The sequence below is a fragment of the Scomber scombrus genome, chromosome 8 (genome assembly GCF_963691925.1).
Source record: "Scomber scombrus chromosome 8, fScoSco1.1, whole genome shotgun sequence".
Taxonomy (NCBI): domain Eukaryota; kingdom Metazoa; phylum Chordata; class Actinopteri; order Scombriformes; family Scombridae; genus Scomber; species Scomber scombrus.
Window position 1 is genome coordinate 16,917,668 of NC_084977.1, and position 25,250 is coordinate 16,942,917.

General features: G+C 38.4%; 1 protein-coding gene across 1 annotated transcript in view; it reads left to right on the forward strand.

Annotated features, from left to right (window-relative positions):
• The window catches only part of pex5la (peroxisomal biogenesis factor 5-like a), a 57,536-nt gene that overhangs the window by 24,534 nt on the left and 7,752 nt on the right, over positions 1-25,250 (forward strand). Inside the window, exons 4-12 of the mRNA XM_062424093.1 lie at positions 2,585-2,785; positions 4,182-4,299; positions 5,643-5,742; positions 6,012-6,041; positions 9,169-9,264; positions 17,884-18,000; positions 19,525-19,668; positions 21,787-21,857; positions 23,620-23,838. Coding sequence (XP_062280077.1) covers positions 2,585-2,785; positions 4,182-4,299; positions 5,643-5,742; positions 6,012-6,041; positions 9,169-9,264; positions 17,884-18,000; positions 19,525-19,668; positions 21,787-21,857; positions 23,620-23,838 — 1,096 coding nt within the window. The remainder of the gene's footprint in view (positions 1-2,584; positions 2,786-4,181; positions 4,300-5,642; positions 5,743-6,011; positions 6,042-9,168; positions 9,265-17,883; positions 18,001-19,524; positions 19,669-21,786; positions 21,858-23,619; positions 23,839-25,250) is intronic.

Consider the following 25,250-nt stretch of genomic DNA (forward strand, 5'->3'; position numbering starts at 1 on the left):
TTGTTTGATCCGATGCAGCCTGAACAGTAAGTGTTCAATATTAACTTAGCAACAAGACAGTAATTAGGCACGTCATTATACAGTTTGGAGGATCTTGTTCTTTTTTACCCCTTCCCAAAATCAAAAACACTGAAGAAAACGTGAGCATGCCCGGCTAACTTACCACTACATATACAGTGGTAAAATACAGTTACTCCCAAGACCAAGGAACGCAACATGAGCTCATTACATTATTTTGTGGAGTTTAAGTTAATGTTAGAAAAGCCCTGGTCAGTACTTGTGTTTTGGCTAGCTTGCTAACATTAGCGGCTCTGCCTGCTCTCTATTGGATTTGGGGAAGTTTGTAAAGATAGTGTTAAATTTGCTGAACTTAACATTTAGACCTTCTCAGTTTTCTCTGTTGGTCGCTTGTCTCTGTATATTTTTGTACAGTAAGCATCCAAACTGGGCAATGTCAGAATGACATTTTTCATTTTCCTTAATAATACCGTAGTTTAATAGAGCAATTACCTCTGAGGTCACAAAGGGGCTAATATGTTATGTAGCCATCAAGTGCATATTTAAGACTCTATCAGAGGGCTCTCACATTAAAACAAGTCAACCGAAGAATATAAACTGACTCACTGAGCGTTAGTAGAGATGATAAAATCTGCTAGCCACAGTTGACGTTTCACAAAGCCAAATTGACAGTCAACGACCACAAATGAGAACCTTTTATCTTCTTCTGTCAGTCATCAGAGGCCTATTGTTTCAATAAAGGCAGTGTTATCAGTGGAAACTGCATATGGGTCGTTGGGAAGCGGGGTTAAGGAAACAGTCAATGAACAAATAATTCCTTTGGGGGTTTCTTGGTGGCTCAGTAATACTTATAACCCAAAGGAGTTGACTCTCAAAGGTTTATATGTAGCATGTCATTCCCTCTTTCACTATCACATATGTTCCATCATTCTTCATTAGGTTATAAAGCTGAAAAACCCATGACTATATTTAGACCGGAGGCCAGCACAGAGCAACTCATTATCCATTAGGTAAATATACACATGCATCCAGTTACAATACCCAGCTGATGAAGAAAACTTATTCCTCTGAGCAATTGTCTTCCCTGTCTCATCACTTCAAGCAGACTCAAGGGTGCCAAAACAGTTTTGATATAATTGCTCTTTCATGAACAGCTTGTGTTTCTTTTTGATGCTAAAAACTCTTCAGGCAACCTTCCCCACAAGTGTGTGTCCCTTGATTTGTAATTGTGCTTGCCGTCCAAAGAGCACAAGGTATCTAAGACAAGATTCGCTCTAATTACGCAGATATTTTCCATCAACAAATGCTCTCAGTTGGTAGTCATGAAACAGCAGCATGTCAATTATGTAGTCATGTGTCTTTACTTTGTACTTTTGCTCACATTGCTCACATTGCACGAACAGTCAGGGTCCCGGGAAATGAGAGAGAAAATTTTGCAGGATTCCTCAAATAATCAGCACATAAAAAAATCTGTTTTAACTGAGATTATTACTTGCCTGAACAGATCAGATAAAAAAAAAGTCAGTCTTGGTATGAGTTATAACAAAATAAATCTGGTAAATATACAATAAAAACAGTTTGGAAAAGAAAATGCCAATTTTATATCCTGCTAATTTCCATAATAATAACTTAAATTAAACATTATTTTTCTTGCTTTTAATAAACCTGATTATCACAAATACTAAAATTTTAACAGTCTGTAGCCATGACTCTGGACTGCAGCGCACACACAGAAGTTGAGCCCCTTGACAGAAGGCTCTGTCCTTTTTTTGCCGCTCTACCAATCTGAGATTGAATTACTTAATTGACCAAGCTGGAGCTCCTCACGGGGCTGCCTTACCCTCATCAGACTGTGCAGTGGCCTGCCAGACGTATATTTAGATTCTCTGAAAAGAGCAGCATCAAATTTTTTTAGCTGTCGACCCAGGAGGGCAATATCGTGACAGCTTAAGTGCCCCTGACAGCTCAGCTCGCCGTGTCAGAAAATGTATAGATCAAAATCCAAGTTTATTGCAGTGCATTTTGTGAAACATGTCATTTTATCTTGTTATAAAGGAAAAGTGAACTTTTCCAAAATATTATATAAGCTTCAAGGAATCTAAAAGTTGTTAGTTGAATAAACAACTTGGGCATAATCACAAAATGAAAGCTTAACTATTAATATTCAAGAATAGAAAAAATACTCAGTTGAAAGACTAGAGAAGAAGAGAGTGAAACAGTGATTTTTCTAGTATTGAAGGGCTTTCCAAAGATCCATTTTACCTGAATAATATACTATGTTACTGCAAATTTACTCAGTAATGAATCATAAATGCAAGAAAACAGCACGACTGAAAAGTCAAATTAAATATGAATAAAAGAAAGCTTTAGAAGGACATTCTTCACAGGCATGTTCAACAATTTAAGTATACTGTTCTTTTCCTGCTTCAGACTTAACAAAATAAACATTGAAATCATATTACTGGATTCCCCCCCCCCCAACCCCACTCCTGCCTCTCTCGAAAAAACCTCTGGCTAGAAATCAGAAACAAGGTGGAAAGCTAAACTATTCTCATCTCCACCACAGTTTTGTCATCAACACTCGATCTGCTGGACCTCAGTGAACCTGGTGAGAGGAGGAACAGCAAGGACAGGAAGAGTCCCCTGTCATCCAGCCAGAAGAACAACCCTCACAGGAAGAAGACGGATGAGACAGAGCTGATCCAGGTGGAAGTTGAACGGACAGGACCAAGCATGCGGACACCAGAGAGGGCATCACTAGACTCAGGTACTTAAAAGTTTTTCACAATCTTTAACCAGAGCCAAAGACACTGTGCTCCCAGAGTGCAATCAAATTCAAGTTAGTGAAACTGGTCAAGGCAATCAGATGCTCATTTGGTATGTAGTGAAAATATTAATACACGGTAATCATCAGTCTATGACCACCCAAAAACAGAAAGTCTCCAATATGTTTTAATTATTTCGAGTTCTCATAGCTGTTCTTTTATATTTTCTGCAAGTTATATTTTAATGGAGAAAAGTTTTGTTTTTTGGGGGGGGGAATAATGCATCCATAAAATAAAGTGGTACTGCTTTATTTCTGAACATTAAAGTCTGATGCTAACAATTCTAATGTGAAACAATTCTGAATCCTGCTGTGGTCTTAAAAATACTTGAATCAGCCTAAAAATATCTTTACGTTTTCAACAGTAGATTGCCAACTCCCCCAGAGGTTGCTGAAATCCCTCAAAATCCCAGTAAAAAGTACAGAGGACATAACCTTACTCTCCTATACAGACATAGCTAGAACTTACTAAATAATGCAGTGACTCAGAAAAACTCAGCTGCAACTTTTTATACAGTATCTTTGACAATACAGCACACAGTCTGAGTTGTTTCAAAAGCAGAACTACTGTACCATCGATGTGTAATCATTTATCTGATCTATTATGTAACATCATTTACATATGCATCTATCAAATCTGAACTCTTACTATTAACCGAATCACCCAGTCTCTCAAAAGCCATAAAACTTCTCCCACCCCCTAAATACCCCCAAACAACTTCAACTCCCATCATGCCCCTGTAGAACTGACCCTGCACATGTTCAAAATAGGCCAAAGAGGAATCAAACCAATTTACTGTAATGAAAGGGATCATCTTAAAAGACATTAAGAGGAAACGGACAATTAGTTTCTTATTTGACAGTTGAAAAGGTTAAAGTCTTCAATGGGAAGTAATTATGCAGAATGAGTCAAACTATAGCGTGGTGAATAATTCATGGCAGTGACATTGATTATAACACTGGTGCAATATATGTAGCCAGATGGGTTTTTTTTTAGTGTGTTTGTACAGCACTAACTGTCTGCCTGTTTTTAGCTCATTGTGTGTCCTAACAATAATATTCCATTAGTGGCTGCAAACCAGTGTTAAACTAATTGAAAAGATAACTAGCTCCTTTTTAAATGAGCATAATTGGGTGATGACATTGCAAATTTTAAATTAACTTTTGCTCTTTTATAAAGCTAAAAACACATATCAGGGTATCTGATATTATTTCACAGGTGAATTGTAAATGTGACTCATTTGATGAGAGATGAGGGTGATTTGATTTGCAGCAACTTGAATTTATTTGCCAACTTAGTCTGTTTTGTGATTGGACTGATGGTTATCACTGTCACCAGTTACCATTGGTTCACCGCTTGATAAATGGGAAGAGCTGAACCCAGAGCGAAATGGCAACAGGAAATGGAAGATGGAGAGACGGCGTTCATCTAAAAATTCATCTAATGAATTTCTGTGGTAAGTGTCCGCCTTAGAGCCATCCTGTACACACACAAGTAATCTGCAACAGCAAATATGTTTGGGAAGAAACGTTTTACATTTTTTTAATCAACGTAATGGGGAAAACTTTTTAATTAACATATCTGAAAAAGTTGCAAAGTAGTCATACTCAATGTACCAGAAAAATGTTCATGTTTTTTTTTCCTCCAATATCCACACTGTTCAATACAATATGTGTTTGTATCAACTAAAGCATGATTAAACTCTTTGTCCCTACTGATAAGAATAAGAATAAGTATGAACACAATTACTAGCTTCCTGCCTCCCAGAATTGATATTTTTATGTAATTAATTAGTGCTGACTAGGTCACTTTTTGTTTAGAGGCAACATATTTTCAAGTGAGGGATGTCCTCGTTTTTTGAGAGCATACAAAGTGCAGGACTTGGACTCAGGAGACCGGGATCACATCTTAAGTGTGTTCAGCTTGGCCAACAGAAGCAGGATATTGGTTTAAGTTAAATATTAATGAAAATGTTCTGTCTTGTGTTTAAAGTGACTTTCCAGTTGATGTAACCAAACTAAGGATGCTCGATATTGACTTTTCTGCCGATATCCGATATTCCGATATTGTCCAACTCTTAATTTCCGATACCGATATCACCCGATACCGATATATGCAGGCTTTTTACACCAAAACTGTTAGGTAAAAACATATCTCCTATTGTGGAATTAACACATTATGCCTAATTTTATTATGCAACAGGGCTTTCCAAATGTAAACACTGTCTGTGAAAAATAAGAGAACAACTTCAACTTAAGTTATGGAAAGAAGTGCCAATATGGCATTGCCATATTTATTATGCTGCTTTGCAATCATTGCAAATTGCAAATTTAGTAAATATCGGCCGATAATATTGGACATCTCTAAACCAAACAAATGATATTTTCTTAACCTAAACTGTTGAAATTGCCAAAAGCTAAGAATAGCTTATTTGGAATACGCACTTACCTTTACCATTGTTGCCCTGCACAACAGATATTGTAAAAATTGTAAAATGTTGGCATTAAACATTTAAAAACATCTTTATCAAAGGTAATCTGTGATTTAGCCAAATTTACAATACCAACATTCTTGCGTGGTGATGGGGTTGTTCTCTATTCATGTTGGACTTTGGGTCAGAAATGGTTCCTATAGTCTGTTAATTAATAATGAAAGATTTTGTTCTGCTGCACTAACAAAGATCATCAAAAATGATCAAAGATATACTACGTATTGTACAGTGGTGATACTGTATCTTTATATTGATGACGATCAAATTGGTCTGTATCATTTACCCCACCTTTCTGTCTTCTACTTTAGGTCCATAGACTGTAAAACCCAATTAGAGACATTGAATAAGAACACCGTGGAAGCAAATACCAATACCAAAGTCGAGCCAGAGTCTGCCCTCGCATCTCAAGTAAGTGCTCAGTATGACATTATTATTGTATGTGCTCTCTGCATTTGAAATCAACATCCTTTTGATCTGAGAAAGCCTCACACATCTCAACATTGTTCTGACTGGTGCTTAAGACCTCATAAAAACTTTACGAAACAATGAATTTAACATTTATCTGACAACTGCATGTTAATGTAGCCTTGATATTAAATTTGTATCTAATAAGATACCCTGTTGTGCGATTGTTTACCCATCATTTTGTCCTAACACTTACAATTCTTCCATTTCAGCTCAACAGGCAGTATATTAGTGGAAGACATGTAAGCCTCCCTATGCATCCTTTCATATAATGTTGAAAGACTTATACATTTGCACCGTAAAACAGCATCACAGCATGTCATTAAATTTGACTTCCAAAAAGAGGTAATTGTATCGAAGCCAAAAGGCGGCTTTGAGGTAACCCAGATATTCTGTCGGCCTTGAGATTCTTTGTGGTGCTACGAGGTCCAAATGTCAAGCGCTTTCCTCCTGAATTGATGTCTGTGTAGGTTTGCATACGGGGTCTTGTTTCCAGATGCCATTATTACATTAATAGCCTATGAATTATTCAGCAGCGTTACTCTGAGCCCATTAATGATGATCTCACCAAGCTAGCTAAGCATGCATCACCTTTTCAGCACTCTGATAAATAATAGATTTGGTATTAAAGATAGCTGTCCGAGACGGAGGGAAGTTAATGGCAAACAAACACACCAAATTTGTTTTGCTCAAGGGGTTACATAATTTCTCACTGACAGAGTTACTGTAAATAGTGGTTTTAGTTTCCTACTTTCCTTTCGTTCCTTCCTTGGCAGGTACCAAACACATGCACACACACACACAGAAAATGCATGCAAAGAAGGAGATGTGTGTTGCATGAGATTTACTGAACAAACAAGAGTAAATGAGTAAACTTTAAGGAAAAATCCACCCTCAGATATTCATGCAGCATGTGATATCATTAGCTTATAGTGTGTCATACTTTCAAGGAATGATGAAGTGTTGTATTCTTGACCTGGGGACCAGAATACAATATGTGTCAAAAATAACTCAACTCAAGGCTTACTCAACTTTTTTTTGCTCTCAAAAGTATCTCAACTGCAGGAAATTAAACGGTTAATAACTTTTCTAAAGCTAGACTTGACACAAGTGGTTACCAGCTGCAAGTTTTGATTTATAGGTCCATGTCGGATTTCAGCCATGGCCAGGCTGTATCGTGCCCCACTATAACTGTAGTTACATACTTTCAATTACTTTGTGATATAGAGCTTAGGGTTGCTGTGGCCCTGCAGTAAGTAATGTGCTATGTGTATGTGATTGAGGAATAGGGTAGACATTCAACTGTATTTGCATTAAATCTGGTTGTTTTAACCAAGACTATGCTACAAGATGTTGTTCTAACTACATTTAAGTTCCCTGTTATAGGCTACAATTTTGTAAATTTCCAGTTTATTTCCGTTAATTCCCATATATTCCCGTTAATTCCCACGGAAAGTTTCCAACTTTGAAAATTCCTGGAATTTTGCAACCCTAATAGAGCTACAGTGAGCCAGTCACGTACATAACAAGAGTTACATCACGGTAACTTCATCAGAATACAGATCTGTATTTTGCCTTGTTTCAGTACAGATTAGAACAATGAGTGAAGATTTGCAGTAGAGGTGTTTTTGTTAGATGAGAAAAAATGACTGAGTCTTTCTTTAACTTCCTCAATGTTTTGTCTACACTATCAACTGTGTCCACTGGCAAGAAAACATAGGAGGCGCATGTCAACCATGCTATAACTGATGCGTAACAAGGCACGCTAAAGCAATCTAAAATTTCTCTCGTCCTGCCTCATTCACTGAAGTTTGTGATTTCCTTCATTTCCCACATTTCCATTCCACAAACCCAAGAGAGCAAACATGAGCTGTAAATCGAAGTGGGAGTACAAACATTTTAGTATGAACACAAATGACCAACTGATGTTGAAGCCATGTTATTCAAAACTTAACAAAAACTCAAGCTGTTCTGGTCTATGGTGTTGTGTGTTGACAGAGAAACGTGTGTCATTATCTTGGTGTCGCTTTACAGAATTGTAAATAAGTTAAAATGAACAATTATGAAAGGAAGATCTCATTGTTTCGGAAACACTGGAGCCACAATGCGGATTTTTTTACTCAAGATGGTTAAAAAATGTTATGGTATCAAACAACTGCTGGTCTACATTTGGCCAAGTCAATGGGGAGAAAAATATTATAAAACCAGCAAGCAACATTAAGATCAATATCATTTTCATAAATTGTGTTTTAGAGTTTTGGGTGGATTTTTCCTTTAAGAGTCTGACTACAGCAAACTGCAGCTTCTTCACACAACACAGAATTGTAAACAGAAAACAGTGTTCAACAGTGCATGCATTTTGTCCTTGTAAATAAAAAAATACAATAAATGGATGAGGCTATTTCTTCTAAGTCCATTAATACTGAGATTAAGAAACCTCAATTAATCTTGCATAATGGCAGTCTGCAGAGATGGGAATTGTTACAGGTTAATGGCTGGCCTGCCAAGCAGCCCTATCTGGGGGAAACCATTGACTCCACACAAGGAGTAGCAGTAGCAGACGATTTCTCAGTCTCAGCAATGGATTTACTAACCCTAGAATACAAACATTTACTGCTATATACAGTAAATTTGGTGCCATATTACAAATGAGCGTCAAAGTGTATCTCAAAATCACATACCCCCTGTGGTTAAATGTGTCGTATGAGTGTGGAATCATGTAATCCACACCACACTCTCATAACACAAAACCCACGTGTGTGTATTTGGTCGATTTATATTTTTGCAGCAGAGCAAGGCTTTACTGCATACATCCAGGTTTGGAGCTGAGAGGCTATCAGCATATTTCAGGATTGGATATTGCATGTGCAGGTGCACGGGAGTTGGCGGGGGTTGAAACTGAGAGAGGCTGGACGCATGGTGTTCAGACGAGGGGTGAAGCGAGATGCTGACACTAGTGATTCTGCTGGCCTTCCTAAGCATGTCAGAGGCTTTGTCGAGGCAGGGATATTTACTGGACCCTGAGAAAGCAGAGACGGCTGACCCTGCACACTCTCCCTGCCTGTCTCCTGGCTGATTGTGTGTGTGCGTGCGTGTGCGTGTGTGTGTGTGATGTGATATGCTATGAGGATCTGCGTGTGCGTGTATACGCGAATGCATGTGATGTATTGTGTGAACGTTTGTGTGATTAATGTTAAATGGATTGTGTTTGTGCATATATGTATATATTATAAAATGTATGTGTGTGTGTGTGTGTGTGTGTGTGTGTGTGTGTGTGTGTGTGTGTGTGTGTGTGTGTGTGTGTATGTGTATGTGTGTGTGTGTGTGTGTGTGTGTGTGTGTGTGTGTGTGTGTGTGTGTGTGTGACAGGCTCGTCTCAACAAGGAGCAGCGGTGGGGCAGCGCCCGCCTGTCCAGACATCAGTCCCTGGAGGAGGAGTTTGAGAGAGCCAAGGCTGCTGTTGAGGTAAGCAGAGTGCTGCTTAGTACACCTCACATCTGTCGCCTGTCAACAAAGAGCCATCTCAGCAGCTGACTTTTAATAAGACTTTACAGGAAAGTTGGTTTCAAGTTGGTTTTTAATATTTAATATATTGGCAGAACTTTCTTTTCTCACTGTCCTCGTAGGGTTGTGAGGGAATTTTTGGGCTTACTAGATGTCATTAGTGCACCTGATTAAAACAGATAAATGGGACCAAAGTTTCTTCTTTAAAGGTTTATTACAATTTGGGTCATCATCCTGGTCATCAGTTCTGTTAGTTATTATAACACACCAAAGTTATTTGCTGGGATCTAGAAACCCAGCAATGTAGCTAGAAATTGGTCCACTGAGGACAGCAAACATGAGTTTGCACTTTATTTGGATGACACATCAAAGTTGAGCCAGGAATTCAGTCTGTAAGCTGCTGAATGTGTACAACGGACAGTTTGAGTTGTAATTTCACAATTTGTGTTCTCCTCCACATAAATCTAAGGGCTGTTTTCTGCATTCATTGTCTGGCAGCTTATTTGTGTTAAACCTATTTTCAGCAATGTTACTGCAACTTTAGCAATTAATTTGGTGAGTAAAGTATTATTAGATATGACATAACCAATGGCCACACTGAAAAGAGCATCCCTGCTGAGGTTTCTTTGAAAAGAGACTGAATTTCAAGTTCAAAAGATTATTATTGATAGCTTAACCTGACCTTTGCCATCAGGTTGAGCAAAATGAGAATTCATCTTATTCATCATTAAAAATGCACTGTACTGAATTGGCAACTGTATTTATTTTTGCATTATTTCATTAAGTAAAGGACATCTATTTGGGAATTAATTCAGTCCTGACATTTGCCCCAAACTTTATGTGAAGAGGATGAAAAAATCTGTTGAGTGCTTGTAGAAATATTAAATATAAATGTATTTTGTGAATTTTAAAGCATCACATTTCCAACATCATTGCTACTGTAACTTGGTGTTCACTCTTACAATTTGAATTGATTTCCATGTGACTCCTTCAGCCCCTTTTCATCTCTTTGTCAGATGATGACTCCGGTGCTTCTCACAATGTATTCGCCCTGTGGTGCTAGCTGACAGTTTCATAATCTGTGCCAAATCCGCACACTCAAGTTAACAGGGTGTTTGACCCAGAAGAATATTCACGACTTTCAGCTAGCTAACAATAGGAGGGTAAATAGGTCAGTCATTTTACAGCCAAACATATCAGTTATCATGGGGGATGGCAAAGTTACAGTAATTAGATATGACTTACTTCATCTTACAGTAGAATGTATCTACACACTGCATGTGTTAATGTTCTTGTGCCATTACACTCACAATATAGATTATTTAAAAACATATCTCATATAGTTCATGTTCTTAGGTTTTTCCCTCTTATGTAATAGGCTTGAATACTTTTATTGGCTTTCACCTGAAGGAATGTTTTCTGAAAGGTTGTGTAAATCACATTGGATACCTGAGTGATGAAAAAAAAAAAGAAAGCATTTTCAGGAATGTGTTCAGATCACAGACATAGCCAGGAAAGTTGTTTTTTTCACTTGCAACAAAAACACTCAATTGAAATCTCCCTTCCCAGAAAATGAGAGAGAACCCTGCACTATTGAGTTACTTCAGCTTTACTTAGGGCTACAGTAGACTGTTGCACACTGAGCAATGTGTAGTGGTCAATAAATAATAGAGCAGGGACAGGAAGACCGTGGGAAAGTGAGAGGAGCAGCAGCAGAGGCGAGGACCAGCCCATTTAGAAATACCTTCCTAAAGTTAGCAATGATGTCACATATTGTATAAGCAGTAAGCTCCATCTTCCCAAATATTGTTGAGTAAACCCATCAGGCGGAGGGGCAGGTAAGTTATGAGATTCTGAGATGCACCTGGACCAGCGTCTGAGCATGGGGCATCGATTGGTAACAGTATCTCGCATCTTCAATCGAGCGCTGGCCTCCACTCTAGAGGAGCTCTGATGCGAGTGGTCAGTCATTTTGGCTTCGGCGGCCAATGTCAAAGCCCACAATCAGATAATTTCCATTTAAGTGGCTGTGCACACGCATGCTCTTTCATACTTATAAAGATGTAGAGGTAGAGACGTCTCAGACAGCAGAGAGAACATTAAATCAGCACACAGCCTATCTGCCAATTCAATTAGACGAAACAGCCAAATGTAAGAAAATTAGGATCCGCAGAGGGAGCAGACAAGGAATTAGTCTCCCAAATATCGCCCCTCTCACAAAGCTGATGAGTAAATGTAGGTTTTATGCTTTTACACATAAAAATCCTCAGAAAAGAAGGATAAAATGGCTGCGGCCCAGGAGAAGGAGCTCTGCTTTGAATTAATTTACAAAGAGGCTGATAAAGACATATTTTCTGAGTAGGCAAGTGACCGTCCATGTCACATGAGGACACTGTCAATTACTCTGAGCTGATGACGATTTAATACTTTTATTAAATAATGAACCACTAGAACAGCTGCAAGATAAATTGTGTCTTTAGGGAGCAGTGTTTTAGCTGTGGGGCATGAGAAAGCACTCCCATGGTGGTGATAAAGACGAGATGAAGGTGACTGTGTGGCCTCTTGATTAAAACGGCAGCAGGGCAGTTTTACTTTTATCTTGCAGAGCGCTGGTCTGAGGCAGTCCTGGTTTTGTGCGAGCATGCAGAGGCAAAGTGCATTTGCCTGGAAGTCAGAGATGCAGGGCTTGTGGTTTTAATACACACACCTGCAGGGAAAATGTGAATGCGGAGAGTAAATGATTGATGCTTTCAACTCCCTCAGCAACTTCTATTTGCCCTCCAGCAGACTAAACTTTTATCAGTGAAGCTGAAAAAGTTTCCAACATGAGAATGAAGGTGCATAAGGCATCCACAACAAAATCTGATTGGGCCTCAGCAATTGTACTCAGGTGTGGATCAAAACAATTGTACTGAAACCCTTTGTGGTGGGAATGGGATCCAATTACAATCTCACCCAACAAAGATGGAAATGAATAGAGATTTAGTAACTCTCTGTGTGGCTGAGAGTCACCAGGATACCATACCAGCACACTCAAGGAAATCACCTCAGATCACCCCAGAAAAATACCAGCTTGCCACAGACAACACCATAAGACACCCTATAATCTTGTTTTCTTTGGCCTGAACCAAACTAATCAAACTACAGGTGTAAAATGTATGCTTTATTTATCCCAATGAATCAGGTGACTGTGCATGTGTCATAAATTCACAGTCGATTGCAACCTTTGAGGTAATAATCTACACAAGACCACACTTGCTGTATGTGTTGTTATCACAGACATCCATATATAGGGTCATCACATTGTCTGCCAAAATACATCCTTCGCATTTTGTCCAATAAATGTTTATTATTCTTGTTTGAGTGACATTATCGGGACTCCAGCTTCCTATTTTTGGCTTGCTGACCAAGGACTTGGCCTACACAGCAGAGCAGTGGGTGGCTCATTAACATTAAAAGGCCAGGCTAGCCCTGCTCTGGAGAGGAGAGCTCTTTTTGTTTTTTTGGAGGTTGCTCTGTGTCACTGGTAAATAATGAGACTTAGCCCCCCTGGGTAAAGTGGATATGTAACCTTTTTCATGTGTTTGGTTTCCTCCAAGGGGGACTTAAGTAAACAGATAAGAGTCCATTTAAGAAGAACACACACACTAATATTCAGGATATATTGAATTTTAACTGATAATCAATGTGATGCTCAGTCTAGACACACTCACACAAACTGATGGACATTAACCTTTATGATCAATTTACCATCAATTAATCATCCTAACAACATATTGTCAAAATATTAAAAATACTGTATCTGCAAACATTTCTTTTATTCCAAATTGATTATGTCAACTAAAGATTCACAACAAAACATTTGAAATTGTGTTTAAGCAATCAAAATTAAATTCAAAATATCCAACAATTCATCAAGCTGCAGTAATTTATAGGGTATTAACAATGTTCATTTCAGCACACATAAAAAGCAGATCAAGGGAAATTAGTCACTTTACTGAAATAATATCTTTGATGGTGGCCAAAAGCTTCATAACCTATTGGCCTATGTTTCTTTTATACCTTCATTCATGTGCAAAAACAGGATGTCATTTGATTGACAGTTTTAAATACAGAGATAACTGTAATGTGCAGCAATCAAATCCAACAAAACACTGTTTGCATGGAAACAACTGAATACACTGAACGCTGAACAGGTCCTCTGTGTGCTGTTAATAATTATGATAATTCATTCTTTAATAAGACAACAGTATTTGCCTGTTCTGAGCAGGATATTACAATTACGGTTTCAGAAAAAAAGCACTAGATACAACTGCTTTTTACAAGTTGATTGTGTTGTTCTAAATAGAGTTGATTTCACTTTGTTTTACAACATCTATAAAACAATGTCTGAGACCAACAGTATTACAATGCTCTTTTTTAGAATCATTTGTTTGTGTTTTTTAGCTGACCAAGTATGAATTATCAATTTCTACAAATTACCTTTCTGGCAGTGAACATTTATTTCCACTGTGTGTATTACCAAACTTCAGCTGACTTAGAAAAGCTAATTAGATTCTGGAAGCATATTATAAATATGCTTTTCTAGAGGCGGATGACACCAACAGCTGAGGTGTGTGTGTGTGTGTGTGTGTGTGTGTGTGTGTGTGTGTGTGTGTGTGTGTGTGTGTGTGTGTGTGTGTGTGTGTGTGTGTGTGTGTGTGTGTGTGTGTGTGTGTGTGTGTGAGCTCTGTAGGTGTTGCCATGATTATCCATGTTGTGAATAATGTATTCAAGAAGTAACTAATAAATCCTCACCCCACCTCCTGCCCCCAAGCAGTGGTGACATGTTTGGCGGCAGGAAGCACTCTGAATTCAATCCATTTTCACGTAACACTTCATCAGAGCTGCTGAAATTAGAGTCACAGCTATGGGTTCGCATCCAGTGATATACAGGATATAAATTACCTTGCTGTATCTTTGCCTTGTTCCATATAATTAAACTGCCAATGCCAGTGTAAAAATACGCCCTTCACAGAGTTATATAAAAATATGACTACATTTATTGTCATTTAAAAACACGTCTGTATATTTACTCCATTTTAATTCTGCAAACAATTTGTTGTCATCCGTGGTGCAATTAGGGGGCGGATGAGTTACACACCAGATGGGTTTCACAACGTAAACAATTGACAACACAATTAACGAGATGATGGACAAGGTCACAGTGAAAACACAAACCCACCAAACAATGAGAAATAATGAGAATAAAATGGAAGCTGTGTTATGTAAATAAATACAGTTGCTCTTGCGTGAGAACCCATCACATGAGCAGGAAGCTGAAGAGGGCAAGCGGGCAGGAAACGGCGCTGGGCTATTCAGCGGTTTTGCTGTAGGGCCCAGTTAGAACTGCTAGTCATGTTAGCTTGCTGAGATGTAGCCATGTATTACTATTTTATATACTGTTGAGTAATTTATAATGGTGTGTCAGTTTATATGCTCATCATATATTTTTAAAAGCTAATCTGCAAAGATTACACGTTGCACTACAGCTGCCAAATAACTGTAATCGAGTAAAAACTATGAGTATCTGAGAATTGTACTTCCTACCACCATCAGTGTGTAAATAAAACTGTACAGTGAGAACTTCTAATGGTTCCCAGCAGAGTACTGACAGTTTCTACTTGTGAACAGATGAAATCAAAGCTCCTGCTGACACATATTCTGATCCGAAGTCACACGGCATCAATCACTTTTGCAGCCCCACCACCGCCTCAGGAGCTCTGAGAGTGCACTTCCTGACAGAGCCAACCATAGAGACTCACCTTTAGGCAATTTGTCTGAGAGTTGGCAGCCTGCAATTACCCACCATCTCTCACCATCAGGGGCCACACTATGGCCTCCATGTCAGTCACGAGCCACTGACTTGTGGAGATTAGAAGACCTTTGACACAAACACACACTCTCTTACAGTAGATCTTTCTGACCCTGCTCCCCTCAAACCACACACACACACACTTACTGTACACAGTTCTTCTACTGATGAGTTTCTGACTATGGAGGATTTGATAGGTCAGTCACATGAGGCTGTTCTGCTTTGTTTGGCATTATTCTTAATAAGACAAACATGAATCATGGACTCAGCCAACTAAAAATTAAGTCACTGTGGCTGTTTAAGATAACTTACATTAAAAACAGGCATCAGCAGTGAAAGTACAGTATGATGCTTTTCATGAATTGTGTCTGCATTTTTACCACGATGTAGTTAAGATGAGTAGAGAAAAACAAGCAGTGTTCTCAACATGTCATGTGGCTGTAACTTTAAACTCAATCCCCTCATAACTCTGCATATTCTCTACTGTGAATTATTACAGAAGACTGCAGCGTATGTACAATACAACATATAATAACAAGAATACTTTTTAGTGTGATAATTAATCTAATACCAGTAAAAAATATTTGTGAAAAGATAATTTGGTACTAAAGTGGCCCCTACATGTCAGTATTTGCAACTGCAGTCTGTTGCAATTTTTATGATGTTGGACAATATGCAAGTCTGCTATCTCTTGTTTGCAGAACAGTATCATTATTTTGATCATTTCTGTTCTTTATAAAAATAAAAATGCATTACTTCCCATGCAACACTACAATTTTGGTTACCAGTTATTACCGGTCTTAATAAAAGCTTAATTTCATTCTGTAGGAGTTAGTTACTACAGCAGCTCTATGAATTAAAAGTTACATGTATACAGAACTCTAAATCAGCTCTAACACAAACAGTTTAGAAATGAGGATGCATTTAAACAGGAGAGAAACTGTGTGGTCCTGTTTCATAGTTAAATCCCTTCTGAACACAGTGAGGCTGTTTCAACTCTTCTTGGCGAAGTCAGCTGAACGATGTGTTGCACTAGTCAAAGTAAGAAGAGATAAAAGGCACATATAATGCTCACTGTATCACTAAAATTCATGATGGATCTAATTTTAGCATTTTGTTTCTGAGTTGGAAAAGCTTTTCATAACTAAAGCTTAGATGTAATCAGACTCCTCAGTTCTTGGAGGCAGACTGGATGTGTTTACTAAGAAAGAACAAGTTGGAATCAAAATTACAAAGTTTTATCTTAATCCAAAAAAAAAAGAGCATTGTCTATTATATTTTGTTTTTGGCATTAACCGTTTATGGAGAACACAAAAAATAATTAATTAGTCTTGAGGTCAAACTGGGTGTCATCAGTACAACAATGAAAGGAGGAGAGACCATGGACCTGATTAAGAGAACTGAAAGGGGCACGCATAAAAAAGAAACACTAGTTTTTAAATTGTTGGCACAAAACCCAACACATAGGAATTCATTAGTAATCGAAATGACAGTTAAGTACATTATGTTTGATTTTTTTAATATATATTTTTTAGAATTATACAAGTTTCATTGTATAAGTACCATTTAAATACAAGTTACATCTTATAACTACATAGAAACAACTTCACCTTTCCTGCACCATCACAATAAAAAATCGCACTCATGAGGAAAAATAAATGTGTGACTCATATTTTTCAGATTATTTTTCCTCGAGTTGCTCTTCACTTTGCTTTGCCTTTTGTCTGCATCTTTTCCAAACTCCTCATCTTGTCTGATCTGGAATCCAGGCCTTCATATTTGTCTGTCTAACCAGATTTTAACACTCAGTTTGAGACAAAGTACAAATGAACAATTTCCACAGATAGTTTCGACCGTTTTCTTTTTGGCAAGCATCTCCTCCTCTTCTCTTGAATTCTTTTTACTGACCTACTGAGCAAAATAGATATTGTATAACAAACAATTTCAAGATTCATTTGAAACAATGCAGGCTGTTTTAAGAAATTATATGACTAACATATGCTTGTATCTAACAGGGTCACTTGACAGGCTTGGATTTATGTCAGATTAAAATTGAAAAGATATTCCAGGATGTGGATTGGCATATTCAGATGAGGTTATTCATCCACGATAACCTTCAAAGCATCTGTCAGCTAAGGGAAATGCCAGCAAATGACAGTTCAAATGTCAAGCTAATAGAGACTTTAAAGACCTGATGCGACATTTTCAATCACATGAATGTGAAGTCTGTTCACAGGCATGATTAAGAAGTTTGTCCTGCAGATGAAACATTAGTGTTTTGTGCATTTCTTAACAGACCATCTTCTGAAAATAAAGGCCTGTTTACCAGCTGTACTTACAAAACCTTTGGTGTTGTCTTGTGTTAATTAGCCTTTTTAAGAAGACCTGTCAATTTGAAAGAAGAGCAGGGTCTACTCATGCGTACTGATTTTGTTTTGTCTGATTTGTTTGCATTTGAAATGCGGCTTGTGCCTTCAATTCTGCCTTGACTTTATTTATCAGACGTGTGGAGTCCATACGTAACGACCAGCCAGTCAGATAGATATGACATTTCCAGCTGTAGGATAATAGGAAATTACAACAGCTTTTGGTCTCGTGCACAAATCACTCTTTCCCCCATCTCTCTTCCCCTTTCTCTCTCTCTCTCTCCCTTCCTTCACCCCCTCTACCATCCATCCAACCCCTTCTTCTCATCGCGTCCTTCTCTCTCTCTTTGTTGTCTGTAGTCAGATACCGAGTTCTGGGATAAGATGCAGGCAGAGTGGGAAGAGCTCGCTCGACGGAACTGGCTGACGGAGAATGAGCAAGCACAGATTCCCTCATCTGTCTCTCCACATGAGAAGGTCATTGTCACACACAGTTAATGTTACAATCAACAATACAAGATATTAAGTACTGATATCCTCTGTCCGAATAACATAATGTTTAAAAAAGTGACATGAATTATATCTACTGTACTTTTAAGATTGTATTTAAAAATACACCTGCCTGCACTGTAAATCTATTAAATATGGTTAAGGTTTAAAAAACAAAAGACATGTCACTCTCATGTCTGTTCATTTGGATGGAAGTTCATCCATCCATGAAAGCCATGAGGTGATTAGCTTAATTTAGTTTAGATTAGATTAGCATAATGACTGTAAGCACGGGAAAAAAGTTTTGTCCAAAGCTGTAAAATCTGCCTACTAGCACCTCTAAAGCCCACTTATAACATGTCATATTTCATTTGTTACCCTACACAAACAGAAAATGTTACAAACATTGTTTTAATGTTACCTTTAGCTCTTGTCATCTCTCAACAAGCAGAGTCTCACTTTAGAGGGTCACACATAAAACCATTTCTGTTTGTGTGAATATTAAACAAATAACTTTATCTTTATTTTTCCAGCAAACTTTAGAGGTGTTTATAAGCAGATTTTCTTTTTAGCTTTGGAGATAGGGGGCTGAGTTAGCTAACCATTTCCCCTTGTTTCCAGTTTTGCTAAGCTAAGCTAACTGTCCTGGCACAAGCTCCATATTTAACACACAGACATGGCAGAGGTTTTAAGTCTCTCACCAAACTTTTGGCAAGAAATCAAACAAGTGTATTTCCTAAAATGTCTAACAATGATGTCTAACTGTTGTTGTCCACAAAAAAATGTAATATTTAAACCTGAGAGCAAACTACAAGCACACAACAGTAACCTACAGTACATCCAGAGAAAACAGAAGTTGCTTGTGCTGTCCTTTGAGTTAAAGCAATTATAATGCAGTCAGGCTGAGCTCTTGCTGTCAGTCAGAGCCTAAATGTGTTCATCTGCCTCGTGCAAGTATAAAGTGTACTGCGGAATTCAAGTCCTTGGTTACTAAAATCACTGAAAAAGACATGTTGCATTCATTAAAGTAAATATACTGAATGATCAGATTTATGTTAAATATTGTTTTTTTACCAAACTAATTGAACATGCTAATTTCAAAAGGACTAAGAAGATATGGTTGAGCTTTATTTCACCCATCAGCTGACCTTCTTACATAAAGAAATCTACAAGATCAGACTTGTGGGCTCTCTGATTGATCCCAGTGCAGAGCTAGTTCTTACAGGAAAAGCTGTTTCAAAGTCGTCTTGCTCAGAAGCGGGCATCAACACACCAGGGTAATCACAGTTTGAAAATGCAAAGTTTAACATTTAAAGAGAACAGACAAACCCTGGGGAGCTTAGCCCAGGTTTGATGTGAAGCAGAAAAAATCGATTCCTGCTGCTGGAGATTTGCTTAAATATACAGCACATGACAGTAGCTCTGGTTTGCATTTGAATATGGGCGAGAAAACTGACATTGCCATTGTCCCCATTTTTTTTGTTTTTTTTGTTTTGTTTTTTTTGCTGACAGGGTTACTACTTCCACACAGATAATCCTTATAAGGACTTGCCTAACGCATTTGAAGAGGGACTAAAGAAATCTCGAGAGGGAGACCTGCCAAACGCTGTGCTTTTGCTGGAATCAGCGGTCTTGCAGGACCCTCACGATTCAGAGGTGAATTACTTTAGTACACACACACACACACACACACACACACACACACACACACACACACACACACACACACACACACACAGAGAGAGAGTTGACCATGAAGACACTCATATTTACAGCTGCGTTTGTATTTTCAAAAGGAAAGCAGAATTACAAACGTCAAATGTGTAGTCCAGCACCGGTCAACCCACTGAGGCAGTTAGACTGTTAAACTAACGGCTTAATCCAACCCCACTTACTCCACCTCATGGTGAGTGAAGCTACAGACGAAGAATGCCCCACTGACCACAGGCTGTGCGAAGCAGATTTAGTAGGCAGTACCCACAGGGTAGACGCTGATTGCCTGTTGAGGGCACAGGCTTTTTTTCTTTTTTTTTCTTCTTGTTAAAAGAGTTGTTTACTGTAACAAAAATACACAACTTGCTTCTACTCATGATGAGAATTCCCATTTGGTCAGTGAGCTGAATAATAGCTCATTCCGCAGGTTTTTTCTCCTATTTGTTTTCTTTCCCATTTCAAAAGAAGTGACCTCTTTGCAGGCTGAAAGAGCAAAGCCTTCACACAAAGTACTCTCGGATTCCCCTGGAATATACAGAAATGTGCCAGTTATTCCAAGGAGAGGATTATCCCGCAGTGTATGGAACTAATACGATTCCAAAATTCCTCCAAGGGTGCTTAGTGGCTTATTGCCCCACTGTAAAGACCTCTGAATCATTCAGAAATAATTTCGCCCCTCATTTCAAAGAGTGGAAGAGCATCTGCAGAGATTAGCTTTGGAACAGGTTATTAAGTGTGTCCTTACAGAGACAAAATACAGAGTAGAGTAATCGCATAATCTCACATTTTGGAGACTAGGTTAGTTATATCATTGTTCGCCCTCTGCTGACTTTCTTTGTGTTCCCTCCTGCTGTGTGTACAAAATTAAACCACCATGCCTCCCACAGTCACACTGAAGGAACAAAAACTCAACGCCATTCATTACAGCTGAAACAATTAGTCAATTATTCCATTGGTCAAACAAAAGAAATTAATTATCTATTTTGATCATTTGAGTCATGTTTTATGTCATTGCAAATTGAATGTTTTGGCGTTTCTGGACTGTTGGTCAGAAAACGCAGGGAATTTTAGGATGTGACCTTTGACCTTTGGAAAATGTGATTTTATTTCTGCTATCTGTCATTTTATTTTATTTTATTTGTTAAACGTAGTTAATTGAGAAATGAGATGATGATCAGTCGATAATTTAAAAAAAAATGTAGTTATGGATTTAATGTTTATTATCAAGTAAAATCTACATACTCCATTTCTTTTAATAAGCAATAGGCTGCAACCCCATATCATATCATCATAGATAAATCTACTGCATAATTGATCAATCATTTTGTGACATATGTGTCAGAAAATAATTTTAAAAAACTGCCCAGCACATTTTACTAGAGGCCAATGTGACATCATTGAATGTCATGCTTTATCAAGAATCCAAAGAAATTCAGTTTGCTGTCATACAAGACAAAGAAAAGCAGCACATCTTCACATTCGAGAAGCTGGATGTTTGGTATTTTGATTGAAAAATGACTCAAACAATGATTCAATTACCAAGATAGATAACAATCAACTAATCAACTAATCGTTCAGCTCAAAATAAAAAATTCTCACCTCTTCCTCATTGAGATACCTCAAACATGGTTTCACTTCTAAAAAGAAACACAGCAGTGAGTCCTCCCAGACAGCTGAATTCATTCGTGAATTGCTTTCTGTTGCCTGAATTATTCAGACATCAACATTCAACATCAAGAGTATCTAGAATCAGTGTGTGTGTGTTTGGCAGTAAGAGTACCTGAGGACAAACCTCTCGACTAAACACTGGCAATTTTTAATCTTAATTGCATGCACCTCAGTTTGACCTCATACAAGTTTCACATTCGTTCTGAATGTTTAAATGCACCGTAGCTCCTCTGTGGCGCTCTGCCAGGAACGCTTTCGCTGGCTCCCACTCATTGTGCCTGACAGACGATGCTGAGCTGCTATAGCTGAGTTTCAGCCCCTTGAGAATACCAGCTATGAAGTCCAGGTTTCCACCCTGCTGTTTACCTTTACCTGTATTTTGTTTCTCTGCAGGCTTGGCAAGTGTTGGGGACCACCCAGGCTGAAAATGAGAATGAGCAGTCAGCGATTGTCTCCCTCCAGAGGTACGGAGAAACAACTGCATCAGATTCCCACTCAAATTTCGCTCTCAGGCGTGGTGGAGTTATCAGCTGTTACAGTTCGAGAACACCATTTCGCAAGTGGAAGTTTAGTGTTAAAAGATTAAATGAGAGGTTTCAATGAACATTTTGATGGCAGTATATTCAACAACTGCAAAAAAAAAACAATTCAAAAGTCTGGTGTTAAGAATTAAATATATGTGTTTAGAGACAACCGCGACCAACTTTTTACATAACAGTTATCAAAGTTCTTAAACCAAAGATTGGAAGGAAATATTCTATGATTGTTATCCTTAAAATAGAAACACCCCACATGGAGGGTGATTGCACAGTCAGGGTATGAACAGTCCACAATGGGAGGTGGCCCACTTTCATTCATAACACTGCTGAAGCCAGAAATTGCACCTCTCTGTGAGTGTGAACACTGACAAGTCAGTCATTCACAAAAAAAACATCTGCAGCACCCTCTCAGTAACTCATATATTGCCCATTCTGTAGAAATACAACAAATATACTAAGTACAAAAAAAAAAAAAACATTCAGTTGCTGCTCTGTGTAAATTGGATTACAAAGAATGTAAATTAATTATTTCTCAGTTTTTGCAAGAATCTCACTTAATCCAACAGACTGCTACACAGTCTAAAATACCACTCAGATCTCAGGTAGTCTGCATGGTGTACATTTAGTCTGTTTATTATGTAATAGCTACATCTGTGTGGGAGTGCTTTCGTATGAAGTGATATTTTATGTTTACCTGGCAATCATCCTGTTGTTGCTACACTGGCAACACTTCAGATGGCACACAACACGTTATCCTGCTCTATTCTACAACTTCATATCATTGAAAATAGACACTTTTGTTTGGCTCATATCTTTTAATAAATTCTTAAGTTTTGTCGTCGTTTGTCATGGTTATCTGATGCTTGACGTTAAAAAACATGCTTGAATTGCGTATAATTGAGTAACAGAGGAGATAAAAATGTGACACATTTCTAATTATTTTATGTGGTTTTGAACAGGCAACCACTTCAATTCTGTATACAAACACATCTTCCAAATCTGACTTTGTCCCTGGAAAACATGTTTGTCCAGTGAATCTTGTATAAGAAAAACTATTTCTATTTCCATTTTTACAGATTTTAAGATAGATATTTCACACAAAGAATGCATCCATCTAAGTGCACAGTGGACGTGAGTGGCCTGAACCAAAGTTTATATAACCCTCACCTTCAGCACATTGCAGTCGAGACTGAAATAATTTAGTTTGACTGAGATTATCAGAGTTTTAAGGAAGTTGGCACATCAACTGTAGCAAATATGTCTTGAAAATGATCCTGATGAAAGCTAAATCTTGTGGCCTTTCCTCTAGTCTCTTAACTACAGTAAGCCAACACAGTGCTGATCTTCTCCCCTTTTCAATTACAAAGGCCAGCGTAGATCTTAGTGGCAGTCGTCCATGAGATATAAGCAGTGATATAACTTTGGGAAAATCACTAGGCTCAGTTTTTGCTTAATGCAAACCGAATGCAAATCATCTGAACCTGCTGCTGAGGGCAGCATGCAAACCTGACCCACCACTGCAGAATCAGAGCAGGAGAGGTGCAGCTCATCCATCCTGACCCAGAAATCATTAGCCTCCACCTGATGTTCCTTTGCTTTGGCCTGCCCCAATTAATGTCTGTCAAATCTAGATTTCTCTTTGAAGTGCACCTTACACCACCTCTGCCCACGTCTCGGCTCCATGCAGGTGTTTGGAGCTCCACCCCAACAACCTTCAGGCCCTCATGGCCTTGGCAGTCAGTCTGACCAACACAGGTATGCGCTACGACGCCTCCGAAGCCCTGCTCCGCTGGCTGCGACACAATCCAAAGTACAAGCACCTGCTGAAGGGCAAGAACCACCTGGTGGAATCCCCAACCTCCCAACGCAGGATGTCTCATGCTCCCAACATGGGCAAACACGAAAGGTAGTGTATTTAGATGCAATAGGCAGAAAGCTGTATAATTGAGTGGTCTTTTTAATGATAGATCACTATGTTTAAACAACAGATACGACTTCATATATCAAGCTGTATTTATTTGGGGCACATTTTGCTGAAAATGTCCAGTGCTTTCTCAAAGTTGAAGCACAAGACAGCAATAACCATCTATCTTAACTCTGAATCTTCCTGGAGTTTTGCTCCTCTTATAGATATAGATATAAATATGGATATAGATATCGAAATGGGGTGGGTGGTATGGCAATATACGAGAGATGTGCAAAATCATTCATCACTGGTAGCATCAGATCATAGTGGGTAATGGCGCACATCAATTAGCAGGGAGGATTTATGGCAATATTTGATTTTGATATGAATGTCTAATTACTTCACGCATTATCAGTTGTGATTAAGAATGACATACAGTATGACTGATAATCTGTGCCGTCCACTATTCACTGTCAGAAAAGGTGATGATGTAACATATCATGGAGAAAATCATCAATAATAATCTGTAGCAGCTACATTAAAATGTCAGACCATTAAGTGGTTGACAAACATATACATGTCGTATATCATGTGCTGCATGTTTCACACTAAACAAGATTTTTTTTACCGGCAACCAGCACTTTCAGACTCTCATTTGTTTTACTTAAACTGCTATTACTCTGTCAGAGCCAGCAAAGACTGAGTGGTCTCTCAACCACAGCTGGTATTGGTGTAATTTCACTGGTGAGACACGGAGCTACACGTATCTATCTTGACGAAAACTCTTTACTGCTGTAGGGAAGCAGGCCATCTGTGTTATCTAAAGCTAGACAAATTAGGCTTTTAGGTATATCAGATTGAAAAAGCCTAATTCTGCTCCCGAGGTAAAGCAGCCCGTTTATCAATTCATTAATCGTCTAGTAAACATGAAGAGATACAGGTCCCTGTTACTGTGGTATTTCCTCTAATCCATGCAGTATCTTCCTGTATATTTCTGCTGCTCATGCTCTATTAATTTCTCTTCACCCTTCCTCTTCCCTGTTCCTCCTCCATCCTTCTCCCTGACTATTTTTCTCCACTATCTTTCCCTTACCTCCCTCCCTTTGTTATGCCTAGCCCAGTGGAAACTGAAGATGTAACCTTTATATTTAGCCAGCTGCAGAGGCAGTAGTAGCTGACTAGCTGTCTTTGACTTTTTATAGCCAAAATGATAATCATTAATGAAAATAATTGTTAAGTTTCAGCTCTGAATCATAAGTACAACTGTTTGCAATGACTCAGGACACAACCCTCTCTGCATTTTTTCTCCCTCTTCCCTCCAGTTAACCCTTTTTTAGCCTCCTGCCAATATCTCTCTCTCTGTCTCTCTATCCTTGTCTTACAGTGAATAAAAGTTGACATGCAGTACAGTG